At 46.3% G+C, this 12,964-nt stretch overlaps 1 protein-coding gene across 7 annotated transcripts in view; it reads left to right on the top strand.

Moving 5' to 3' along the window:
* The window catches only part of LOC139263202 (spectrin beta chain, non-erythrocytic 1-like), a 451,700-nt gene that overhangs the window by 425,926 nt on the left and 12,810 nt on the right, over positions 1–12,964 (top strand). For 6 of the 7 annotated variants that reach the window (XM_070878931.1, XM_070878934.1, XM_070878933.1 and 3 more), the window contains exons 33-35: positions 4,510–4,784; positions 7,659–7,832; positions 11,518–11,560. In XM_070878931.1, coding sequence (XP_070735032.1) covers positions 4,510–4,784; positions 7,659–7,832; positions 11,518–11,560 — 492 coding nt within the window. Of the gene's footprint in view, positions 1–4,509; positions 4,785–7,658; positions 7,833–9,962; positions 10,079–11,517; positions 11,561–12,964 lie in introns of those variants that run through there. The other variant, XM_070878935.1, reaches the window with a different exon arrangement.

Here is a 12,964-nt window from a genome sequence, read left to right as displayed (position 1 = left end):
CCCACCACCACAGCGATCTTACTCTCTCCCTCCTCCCCCACAGCGATCTCACTCTCTTCCCCCTCCCCCACAGTGATCTCACTCTCTTCCCCCTCTCCCACAACGACCTCACTCTTCCCCCCCCCCCACCACCACAGCGATCTTACTCTCTCCCTCCTCCCCCAACAGCGATCTCACTCTCTTCCCCCCCCACAGCGATCTCCCCCCACAGCGATCTCACTCTCCCCACTCCCCCCCACAGCGATCTCACTCTCCCCACTCCCCCCCACAGCGATCTCACTCTCCCCACTCCCCCCCACAGCAATCTCACTCTCCCCACTCCCCCCCACAGCAATCTTACTCTCCCCCCTCCCCCCCAAAGCGATCTCACTCTCCCCACTCCCCCCCACAGCGATCTCACTCTCCCCCCTCCCCCCACATCGATCTCACTCTCCCCACTCCCCCCCACAGCGATCTCACTCTCCCCACTCCCCCCCATAGCGATCTCACTCTCCCCCCTCTCCCCCCACAACGACCTCACTCTTCCCCCCCCCCAGCACCACAGCGATCTTACTCTCTCCCTCCTCCCCCACAGTGATCTCACTCTCTTCCCCCTCTCCCACAACGACCTCACTCTTCCCCCCCCCCCCCACCACCACAGCGATCTTACTCTCTCCCTCCTCCCCCAACAGCGATCTCACTCTCTCCCCTCCCCCCCACAGCGATCTCACTCTCCCCACTCCCCCCCACAGCGATCTCACTCTCTTCCCCCCCCACAGCGATCTCACTCTCCCCACTCCCCCCCACAGCGATCTCACTCTCTTCCCCCCCCACAGCGATCTCACTCTCCCCCCTCCCCCCCACAGCGATCTCACTCTTCCCCCCCCTCACAGCGCTCTCACTCTCCCCTCTCCCCCCCACAGCGATCTCACTCTCTCCCCTCCCCCCCACAGCGATCTCACTCTCTTCCCCCCCCACAGCGATCTCACTCTCCCCACTCCCCCCCACAGCGATCTCACTCTCCCCTCTCCCCCCCACAGCGATCTCACTCTCCCCCCTCCCCCCCACAGCGCTCTCACTCTCCCCTCTCCCCCCCACAGCGATCTCACTCTCCCCCCTCCCCCCCACAGCAATCTTACTCTCCCCCCTCCCCCCCACAGCGATCTCACTCTCCCCACTACCCCCCCACAGCGATCTCACTCTCCCCCCTCCCCCCACAGCGATCTCACTCTCCCCACTCCCCCCCACAGCGCTCTCACTCTCCCCCCTCCCCCCACATCGATCTCACTCTCCCCACTCCCCCCCAAAGCGATCTCACTCTCCCCACTCCCCCCCAGAGCGATCTCACTCTCCCCACTCCCCCCCACAGCAATCTCACTCTCCCCACTCCCCCCCACAGCAATCTTACTCTCCCCCCTCCCCCTCACAGCGATCTCACTCTCCCCCCTCCCCGCACAGCGATCTCACTCTCCCCACTCCCCCCCACAGCGATCTCACTCTCCCCCCTCTCCCCCCACAACGACCTCACTCTTCCCCCCCCCCCACCACCACAGCGATCTTACTCTCTCCCTCCTCCCCCACAGCGATCTCACTCTCTTCCCCCTCCCCCACAGCGATCTCACTCTCCCCCCTCTCCCCCCACAACGACCTCACTCTTCCCCCCCCCACCACCACAGCGATCTTACTCTCTCCCTCCTCCCCCACAGCGATCTCACTCTCTTCCCCCTCCCCCACAGTGATCTCACTCTCTTCCCCCTCTCCCACAACGACCTCACTCTTCCCCCCCCCCCCACCACCACAGCGATCTTACTCTCTCCCTCCTCCCCCAACAGCGATCTCACTCTCTCCCCTCCCCCCCCACAGCGATCTCACTCTCCCCACTCCCCCCCACAGCAATCTCACTCTCCCCACTCCCCCCCACAGCAATCTTACTCTCCCCCCTCCCCCCCCACAGCGATCTCACTCTCCCCACTCCCCCCCAACAGCGATCTCACTCTCCTCCCCCTCCCCCCCAGCGATCTCACTCTCTCCCCTCCCCCCCACAGCGATCTCACTCTCCCCACTCCCCCCCACAGCGATCTCACTCTCTTTCCCCCCCCCCACAGCGATCTCACTCTCTTCCCCCCCCCCACAGTGATCTCACTCTCTTCCCCGCCCCAGCGATCTCACTCTCCCCCTCCCCCCACAGCGATCTCACTCTCCCCACTCCCCCCACAGCGATCTCACTCTCCCCACTCCCCCCCACAGCGATCTCACTCTCCCCCCTCCCCCCCACAGCGATCTCACTCTCCCCACTCCCCCCCACAGCGATCTCACTCTCCCCCCTCCCCCCCACAGCGATCTCACTCTCCCCACTCCCCCCACAGCGATCTCACTCTCCCCACTCCCCCCCACAGCGATCTCACTCTCCCCACTCCCCCCCACAGCGATCTCACTCTCCCCACTCCCCCCACAGCGATCTCACTCTCCCCACTCCCCCCCACAGCGATCTCACTCCCCCCACAGCGATCTCACTCTCCCCACTCCCCCCCACAGCGATCTCACTCCCCCCACAGCGATCTCACTCTCCCCACTCCCCCCCACAGCAATCTCACTCTCTTCCCCCCCCACAGCGATCTCACTCTCTTCCCCCTCCCCCACAACGACCTCAGTCTTCCCCGCCCCCAACAGCGATCTCACTCTCACCCCCCCCCCCCCCTCCACAGTGATCTCACTCTCCCCCCCACAGGGCAATTTAAAAGGAAAATCCAGCCCTCCGGCAAGTCTTGTTGCATTCTGAAATGTGAGTGTTGCACGGGAAACAGGAATAAAGGAAAAGGAGAAAAGACCTTTCTTTTTTTTAAAAAAAGCCCATTCTCAAATACTTTCTTCTATCTATTGAATTCACCCTCCTTTTCAGTTTCTTACAGCAGCCCCCACCTATCAGTAATCTGTCAACAGATTGCTACTCTTTACAGGTACTGCACTTTGGAAATAAAGCAAAAAGTCAGTGGAGATTTGAACTGGGCTGTTATGTGAATCTGATAGGATTCATTTGGATTAGTATTTTTTGCTGTGCAATGACAACAGAGTGAACCGCTATGCAGCATGCACTTGGTATGTTTATGTTCGGAACAGCTGCAAGATCAGGAAAGAAACACAAAGAAGAAGATTTGGACCAAGTAAATATGGTGTGACTTCAATTTTTATTATTCAACATAAGAAACTAGGAGGATGATCACTCTTGCAGATATCATCTACAAAATGAACAGAATTTGAGGTCCAGAGAACATTCAGTACTCCAAATTGTAATAACATTCCCCAAACAGCTTCATTATGCAACCTGTAAAGGATTCAAAAGACTGCCCTCCACTAGGAATGATTTCAAGCACAACATAATTATCCCGCTAACCCAAGCCTCTATTGACCCTTGCTGGAGTAACACTTAACAGTCTGCAGTATCATATTCTCCATTTACTGAAACATTTGTGGTCTTCGCAGCAAGTAAACATAACGAATATATAGCCTGGAGATTACTATTAGTGATTTAATAGATGAACGACAACATGTTTGCATGAATTTCCTTTGTTTGTTGTTTTAGCAGAGGTGTTGGCATATTCATATTTTAAATGCCTATGTTGCAATAGGGGACAATTTGTTAAATGTTTGTCTGCTAATATCACCAACAGTCATTTCTCAGTTGTCTGTCCATGCTAGCAATAGCATAGGACTGGTGGTTAGATTGACAACATTCTGTGTAATACAAAACATGCCTCTCCGATAAAAGGACATGTTATTTGGGCACCACCAAGCATAAGAACTAAGGTTCAATTCCTCAGTCCACTGATTTCCTGATCTCTGCTGTGTTGCTATGGAGAGATGCCAAATAAAAGCCAAATCCTTTTCCAAGTTGCGGGAAGTTAGAGCTGAAATTAAAAGAAAAGTTGTTAAGTGGATGTTCTTGTATATCAATGATAGCCCGATAAGAGTAATACTGAGAGCAAGTAGTCCTCTTAGCCATAGAGAAATATATGGGGAAAGAAGACCATGGGAAATTTTGGGAGGACAACTTACCTTCAAAGACTTAAGGGGTAAAATTGCCCTATTCACTCTGACCACATGGACACATTAATATATTTGTATGATATTTCCCTGTTCACAACTTTAAGAAAAGCATTAACTCATTTTTTGAAATGAGCTAACACTCTGTTAAAATAGTGGACAAAGGAATTTCATACAAACATATTGACACTAATATCACACATCATTGGTGTAAAACTTACTTTTATTGTACTTTCCCTATTACTTAGCATGCAGCATGGCTAAATTAAAGCGAACTGTGCATTGCAAATATACAATTCTGTTGGCTTTTCTTGATGGGATAACTCATGGTACAGGTCTGACAATGGCTGTCTGTAATCACTAAAATCTAATATAGTTCACAGTTATGGTGCATGGCTCTGAAAGCTAACTCAAAAACAATACAAGTTGTAGGTGATTATTGTAATGCTCAAGATTTCAGTCTCTGACTTTATCTGCAACTTTCCATAGATAACTACATCAGAAGATCTATCTGCCTTGGTAAATGGTACGGACAGTCCAGAAGAAAAGGGATTAGGGAGTGAAGATAAATCACAGTTTGAAGAGAAGCCTCATGAGAGGGCCTCCAAGCCTCCACCTCTGATATTGCCGGAGTTGGAAATTGAGAAACCCAGAGTTTCATCTACACTTCCCATTTCGACTTCAAGAGAACAAGTTGTTCAACTGGAAGGATACCTTGGGCGTAAACATGAACTAGAAGGGCCTAACAGGAAGGCATCAAACAGGTGAATTTTTCAAACTTTGAAATGTATTTCACGTGTTGGACCTGAGTTTGAATCTGATTAATATTTTCTCTTCTTACTGTAAGCAATCTGCATGAAATGAATGTGGGCAGTCTCATGTGGTGCAAGTTTATAGCACAGAAGTGCCCATAATTTGGCACTAGATTGACACCATCAGTAACTCAGAAAAGCTACAGGGATAGCTGATGCAACACATGCACAATTCTTACCAATGAATTTAGGGATGTTCTTCGAAGATTTAGTTTTGACCCATTACGAAAAGGTTTCTTCTGTGTGCTATGTCAATTAAATCATAAACCAATTTTTTAAAATAAACAGATTGACTATTTCATTACATGGTGCATTGAGAAAATCTCCCTCTCCCCCCCCACCCCCCCACAATTGTTCAGACAGTACAGAAAGAACTTTGCATCGCATCTGACCTGGGAGTGCATAGGCCCAACACCGGAATCGTAAAGTAGAAAAACATGCTACATTCTGCTGAACCAGACCATCCATAGTCTTTGTGTCCTGTTCAGCCCCGAGCTGAACTCTAATCTCAACATTCTCTAACCCCACCAAAACTGCTTACTTCCACCTCCACAACAATGCTCGCATCGGTCCTTCCGATACTGAAACCCTTTGACATGGCTTTGTTACCTGCAGATTCAACTAATTAAAGGGTCTTCTTGCTGGCCTCTCGTCCTCCACTCTTCATAAACTCCAATTGTTCCAAATCTCTGCCACATCTTATGACACACCAACTCCTACTCACCTATCATTACAATCCTCCAATGCATTAAATTGAAAATCCTTCTCATCTTCATCAAATCCCTCTATGGCCTTTCCCCACTCTTAAAAACCTCCCCAAAGCCTGTATTTTTGACCAAACTTTCACTTACCCCTCTTAATTCTTTCCCTTCCTGGATTAGTGTCCATTTTCATTATGCCTATTTGTGAAGCACCTTGTGATATTCTTTATGTTAATGGTGCCATATCAACACAAGTTGTTGTTGTATAATGCTGAGTTATACAGATTAGGAAGATCACCCTGGCCATGTTTAGTTCATGATAATAACCAGGGTGGGAAATAGAACACTACAATTGAATACAGTATGTTGAGCTAGAGCAGGGGAAAATCAACCACGGTTCCCACTCTTTGGCCCCAAGTTTCCACATGATTTGCTCCTGATTTTTAGGAGCAACTGGTGTCGAACGGAGTATCTTAGAAATCGGAATTCTCCACATTTAGTTTTCTGCAGTTCTAGTCAGGTAGAACAGTTTCACTTTGGAACAGAATTTTTTTTTCAAAAGGGGGCGTGTCCGGCCACTGACACCTGATTTCAAAGTTTCCACAGTGAAAACGTACTCCAAACTAACTTAAAATGGAGTAAGTGAAGATTTTTGTACGCTTGAAAAAACCTTGTCTACACTTTAAAAAATCAGGCGCAGGTTACAAATTAGGCGTAGGGAACGAGGTGGGGGGGGGGAAGGGAAGTCATTAAATTCTACAATCAATCCTTAGTTATACTTATACAAATATTATACAAATAAATCCAACCTGAATAAAAATTTATAAACAAAGAAAAGATTAAATAAACCATGTTCCTACCTGTGTGAAAGTGCTTCAGGCAGGCCTTTCAGGCAGCGGTGTGGCGTCAGTGTCTCGACGGCAGCAGCAGGCAGCAAGCAGCCTTCGAGCTGAGCTGCGGTGCTTGAGGCAGGCCTTCATTCCCCGCAAAGATGCAGCACCCGGACGGACTTGAGGCCATTCGACCATGGGATTGCAGCGGCTTCAGTGGCTGGCCGGGAGCCGAAGAAAGAACAGCAGCAGCCTTCGAGCTGTGAGGGGGACTGTCTGAGGCCATTTGGACAGGGAGAGGCAGCCACATCGACATCTTTATATTTAAATTTGCAGAATGGGTGCACCACATATTATGCAATGGTTTGCTTCCTCATGCAAGAAATTATTTGTTCTTGGTGGACGTTGATCCATTGCAAAGTTGAATTGGCACTTTTATTTCTCCAAACACACAGTCCTTAATTTGCAGGCACCGGTTCTGCAAGTTTAGCAGTGAAAAGCTGAACTCACTGATTTCAGCAGGTGATTTATTCAGCAGTGCTGCTAAAAGCACTCCCTCACACACAGAAATATCAAGAAAATTAAAATACAAGCCTTTGCAGGGGTCCAAGAAACAAATCTTCACTTTTTCTGCAGCACTTTTAAAAATGGCCGAGTGCCAATGTTTACTTCAGACTGCGCGTGCGCGAACGCTCCAACGCGCACGCGCAGGGTTGCCGGCACCAAGAAGCCTCATTTCAATTGTACCCACCCCCTCCTACTTACAAAATCGGCGCGAGTGGTAGGCTCCGCCCCCTGTGCGCCGCGCCAAGCAGACATCGAGCTCCAAGGAGCTCGAGAATATCGCACTTTTTTTCCGGCGCCGTTTTCGGCGCGAAAAACAGCCGCCCAGCTCTGAGGTGCGCCTTTTTCGCCGCGTGTGGAAACTTGGGGCCTCTATGACTATCCAGTAACCCCCGCTGGAAAGTGCATGTCCGTAAATACAAGCTAAAGGCAGTATAAGACTAGATGTCCTTCCCCCACAATTTAATAGTCAGCAGACATTCATTGCCTGGGCTCACAGATGAAGAATGCTCTTTTTGGCTGAAATAAAGTAAGTTGCTGGCACCCATTAATTATATCCGAGCATGAATTCATTCCTTTGGGAGCAAGGATAAATTTGGGGACGAATGGCCAAAGTAAATTGTGTAAGAAACATCATTGCATATTTTTTTTCAACATTGGATTGGATCATCATTTTATTGATTTCGAAATATATATATTTGTATACATTTATGTACTGTATCCAAACTTAGGTCATGGACTACCTTATATTGTGCCCTGAAGAATGGTGAATTTTACTTCTATAAGGATACAAAGAATTGTAGTGCAGGCGTAACGTACCATGGGGAAGACCCTCTGAATCTGAAAGGTGCTATGTGTGAAGTGGCTGCTGATTACAAGAAGAAAAAACACGTGTTTAAACTGCGGTGAGTTTGATGTTGATAACATGTTGATGACAAGGTTTTTGTAACAGTTGTAATAACATTACAACATGAAAACAAGAACAGAAAAGGGAGATACATTAATAACACTTCCCAAATAGTGACAATAGCTGCAAATGCAATTTGAGATATGCATAAGAAACAAAGCAGTTCTGAAATGAGTAGATCCCTCTGCATTAAGCGTACATGGGTGTTCCCAAGGGTCAACTGGGCTTCACCAAGATATACTGCGCCTGGAATGCACCTGGGCCAGCTTGCGTGATCTAACAGTTCAGACGAGAGCCAGCCAGCATAACTTTTTCCAAACACCAGACTCATTACCATTCATTTGGGATACGTGTTTGGCAGTTTACTGGTGTGATCTGAAGTTTAAAACAAACTTGCTACAACACTTATAAAAACGCAAAGAAAATCCCCAGTCTGTGTTATAATTATCTGCCATTCATATTTAAAAATCTTAGCAATATTGGGCATGAAGCAAACACACTATGGAATAAAAACTACATTCTGATTTTGATTTTGTAGCTTGACGATCTGAACTATTAATCAAGGTGCGATCCATTCTCAATACTTGATATATTTGTTATTAAATCTTTATATTACAACTGATGTATCTGTACTTTGTAGGTTAAACATAATAATGGCTGGGTCAGTGATGTTTATCTGGAGTTGAACAACACAAAAGTCAAGTTTCAGGAGTCCACTAATAACTAGCTCCAGCCCCGTGTAGTTATTGTGGAGTGTCTTTTGCAGTTCGTTTTTAAATTTTCTTTCCAGCAAACACTTAGATTTTTTTGTTTGTGCGTGTGTTTATTTGTCAGGATTACTGCTGCAGGAGCAAATGCAAAGCAATGCGAGGATAGTGTGGCAGGTTTGATCATTGACTATATTGGAGCTGGATCTCTGCCCAACCTGTGATGGAACAATGGCCAGGAATTTGACAGCATTCCCTGTCATTCTGCCGCTGAAACTGACCACAACTTCAGGATTTATGCAGATATCCTGAAATTACAGTCTCATTCACTGCTCTGCCACAGGCTGCGCAGTGCCCCCCTGCCCGCATGCCCGCTCCCCACCACCACTCTCCACCCCTCCCAATCAGTGAAATCTCAAAAATCAGGGAAACTGATGAAAACTTCGGCTCTTCCGCAGTAATTACGCTGTTATATTCCCCATTAAAAGTTAGACTCAAAGGCATTCGGTGTAACTGGGGATTTAACAATGTATTGACTGCTAAGCAAAGGTTATGGCCCTGAAAAAATTATTTTAATTTTGTGCAATGTCAAATTTATCCATTTTAATAAAAAATTTACATCTTTAAGAAACTTTTAGAAAAATACTCATTTTTAAGATTGTCCATCTTTATTTCAGGTTTCCTTTTTCCCCATAGGAGAACCCCAATCCTTGTTTTGCTCTCTCTTAACATTTTTTAAAAGTTAGAATTTTAAGAGTTTACACACTTCCTTGTTCACTGTCTGCGAGAATTCTGCGTTTTGATTGGCTGCTTGGACTGCTTGTTGACGTCACAGTATCTTGCACTATGGAATACCCACTATACTCCGTTATTTGAATTACATGCCAGAAAACCTGAGCCCCTCGACACACAGATGGCAAGATGTTTGTGCGAAGTTTACTTCGAGGCCAGCGGCAATCGCCTTTGCTTCACCGCTGACCGCAAATTCCGATCAATATATTTGGAATTCGGGAAAGATTCAGCAGGTCAGGCAGCAGAAGAGAGAAAAAGAGTCAACTTTTTAGGCAGATGTCCTTTTTTCACAACTGGCTTTTGTATTTGGAATTCTTATGGTTAGATCTGAAATCTGTTCCCAGACAGTTGATTCTATAAAATCTCGTTTCTGTCGCGGAAAAAAATATGAGCAGGCAGACATGAATAGGATTATAGAAATTCGTGCACAGTGTTCAGCAAGGAGAACGGTAAACAATTCTATCAGGAGCACTGTTCCAACAGCTAAATAAAATCATTATGCTCGAGTGGAGCATAAATGCCGGCATGGACTGGTTGGGCCAAATGGCCTGTTTCTGTGCTGTATATATTAAGTAATCCTCTTTAAGTTCTGTACACAAACTGAGAGCAACATCCATGCTTATCAGTAGATCTATTTACATTCAAAATCATGATGGGTCTGGAGAGAATATAAAGAGAAAAACTGTTCCCAGAAGGGTCGAGAACCAGCGGACACAGATTTAAGGTGATTGGCAGAAGAACCAAAGGGTGGCATGAGGTAAAATGTTTTTATGCAGTGAGTGGTTATGATCTAGAATGCACTGCCTGAAAGGATGGTGGAGGCAGATTCAATCGTGGCTTTCAAAAGGGAATTGGATAAATATTTGCAGGGCTACGGGGAAAGGGCAGGATAGTCGGACTAGTTGAAGTGCTCTTGCAGAGAGCTGGCACAAGCTCGACGGGCTGAATGGCCTCCTTCTGTGCTGTAAGGCGAAGCAGAAAGGTTGAGAGGGAGGCAGGGCTGGAACTTGACCAAATAGAGCTTGATCATCATAGGTCTGAAGTCGAATGTATGAATAAGCAGACCAACCCAGAACCCAAGGGTCCACCTTCCTGAGTTGTCAGACAAGCAGCATTTTTGGTGAACAATTGTCAGGTATCCCCAGAGCTTTAGATGATAGGGGCCTGTATCTCTGATATGTCACCTATTTACATTTGACCAAAAAGTCCATCCTCTTTTCTGTTGAAGTATTACATTTTATGAAACTTCCACAAACCAAATGCTATAAATCATTTGCTCTTGATCAATGGGGAGTGTGGGTTTCGTGCCACAGAAGCTATAGTCAATGAACGGAGAATTGTCTGGAACCAATCACAGTTCTATTTCATTGGCATTGTTTAATTCTGGTGCTGAACATTGGACTTGAGTGCCACAGAATGGCACAGTGCTTGCTGGATTCCCCACTTAGCTCACTTTCCATTTTGAGCAGTGCTGAGCTGAAATTCCAGCAGCCCGCATCAGAGGGGAATGGAAATAAGGTCTGTTTTATTTTAATTTAATAACAATTTTCAAGCCCTTACTGATTTCCATATTTTTGTGGGGGTGGGGGTGTTAATCAGTGTGCATTTTTGACACATTCTGAAACATGTTGGTGAAAGACCGATGTGGAATTGCTCACCCCCAATGATCCACAGTTCTATGTATATGTTACCTTTTTGTTATTTGAAACTCCTGAATACACCTGTCACCTTCGATGCCCAGGAATATCGTCCTTTTATACTAAGTACTTGTGAAATATTGTCGGAATAAGTACTTTGGTTTTTCTGTGGAGAGTTTGTTTAAATGTTACCCCTTTTCCTGCTGAGTCCACATATTTTAGGCAATTTCTTCCAGTGGAAAGAGACAGATGCCAGTGATGCATAACCCTTCTATAAATAGAATAATACCTACGTATGATGGATTAGCAAAGCTTTAAAGCAGTTGAGGAATTCAGATGTCAGGATAAACCGCAACATCAAAGCTCAAGTTATTTATGAACATTGTGTGACTTCAGACTGTGTCATAGTCATTAACTTCCTCCCAGTTATCTGTTGTAACTACAAGTCTAAAGATAGAATATTTAATGATGTTGTTCAATTATGACTGATGCTCTTGTATGCGGAAGCATCCATTTTAAATGTGTTGTGCTTGGGCTTCCATTTCAGGTTGAACAATGGTTGCGAATACCTGCTCCATGGCAAGGATGAGGTGAGTGATTCTGACACTCGTATTCTGTTCAAAACTAATATTCCTTTGGAAATAGTGACATCAAAATAATCCATCGCTAACTTTGATGAATGACTAAGTATATTATAAACAGCAGGAGTGATTTTATATATTTTTGGGGCTTATTTATTTAACCAGTTTCTATAACTCCAGTAATAAGCATATCTAACTCGTGTAGTAAATGGATCAGTCCACACGTGGATGCTTCCCATATTCTATAAAAATGCATTATAAAAATAGAAAAAAAATAGCAAAAACCCTGGGGAGAGGGGCAGTGGGTGAGTGAGCAGGGATGTGGGGACGAGTTGAGGGGCAAGAGGGAGGGAGAGTGGGTGAGTGGAAGGAAGACAGGTGAGGGGAGGTAACAAGGCCGGAGGGAGTGGAGCAAGGGTCGGCACTAGCATATTGGCACTGACTGTGTCATTAATCATTAACCTCGTGAAGAAGTTGAAATCTATCTGATGGAACTAAACTGTTTTGCTGTTAGACTGAAGGACATTGTCATGCGCTGCACTGAAACGGGAGTGAAATATTAAAGACTTTTGGGCACAGATATAGATTGTCTACAAAATCCAATGGGTGAATGATATTTTGTATATTTATTGTACATCTGCTGAACAATGGCCAATTGAGTGGCCACGGGAGAAGGGTGGGGGAACACGGAGACTAGAATTGTCCATGTCAAGCGAAGCGGAGAATGGGCCAGTGGCTGATTGGCGCAGGGTGGGCAACCAAAGGAGGAAAAGGAATATATTTCCGGGAATAGCAAAACTTTACTTGTGGGGATGCTAGTAGGAATCTCCACCCCCACCCCCACCAATCCCAGCATTTCAGGGGAGAGTTAGAGGCAAGTTTGGAATGATCTGGAGCAGGAGACTGTATGCAGGACAAGGTAGGATTGGAGAGAAAGGGACGTGGGCCTAAAAGGTGGCTGGCTGGCCCGTGTGAATATCGAACCAAGGGGCCGTGAAGTGAGGGGGAGATCACGACCTAATCAGTTAGTGCAGTTGAGCTGGGAGAGCCTCCAGATAGGCTATGATCTGCAGGGGGAAAATATGTAGAGACAATGCTCCCAGTGGATCCCAGCAGTTCAAGATTATTGTTTAAAGGACCTGAGTGGTTAGAAAGATAAGTCCTGGCTTGACAGGCCAGACCAAAAGTCTTGTACTGGGATTACAAAGGAGCTCATAATGGAGGTACAGAAAGCAGGCTGGGGCTGGAAGTAGTGGCCCAACGTAGCCTAAGGAAGAAAAATTAAAAATCCAAGATGGTGACGATTTGGAGCTGAGATGAGGGCGAGAAATGAATTTAGTGCTCCACAGCATCACTGAGTGGACAGAGCTTGGAACTGCAGGCAGAACCAAAACATCCCTTGAAGTATTCTTG

The sequence above is a fragment of the Pristiophorus japonicus genome, chromosome 4 (genome assembly GCF_044704955.1).
Source record: "Pristiophorus japonicus isolate sPriJap1 chromosome 4, sPriJap1.hap1, whole genome shotgun sequence".
Taxonomy (NCBI): Eukaryota; Metazoa; Chordata; class Chondrichthyes; family Pristiophoridae; genus Pristiophorus; species Pristiophorus japonicus.
The sequence above is the reverse complement of the archived record's forward strand: the minus strand, read 5'-3'. Positions and strand labels throughout refer to the sequence as shown.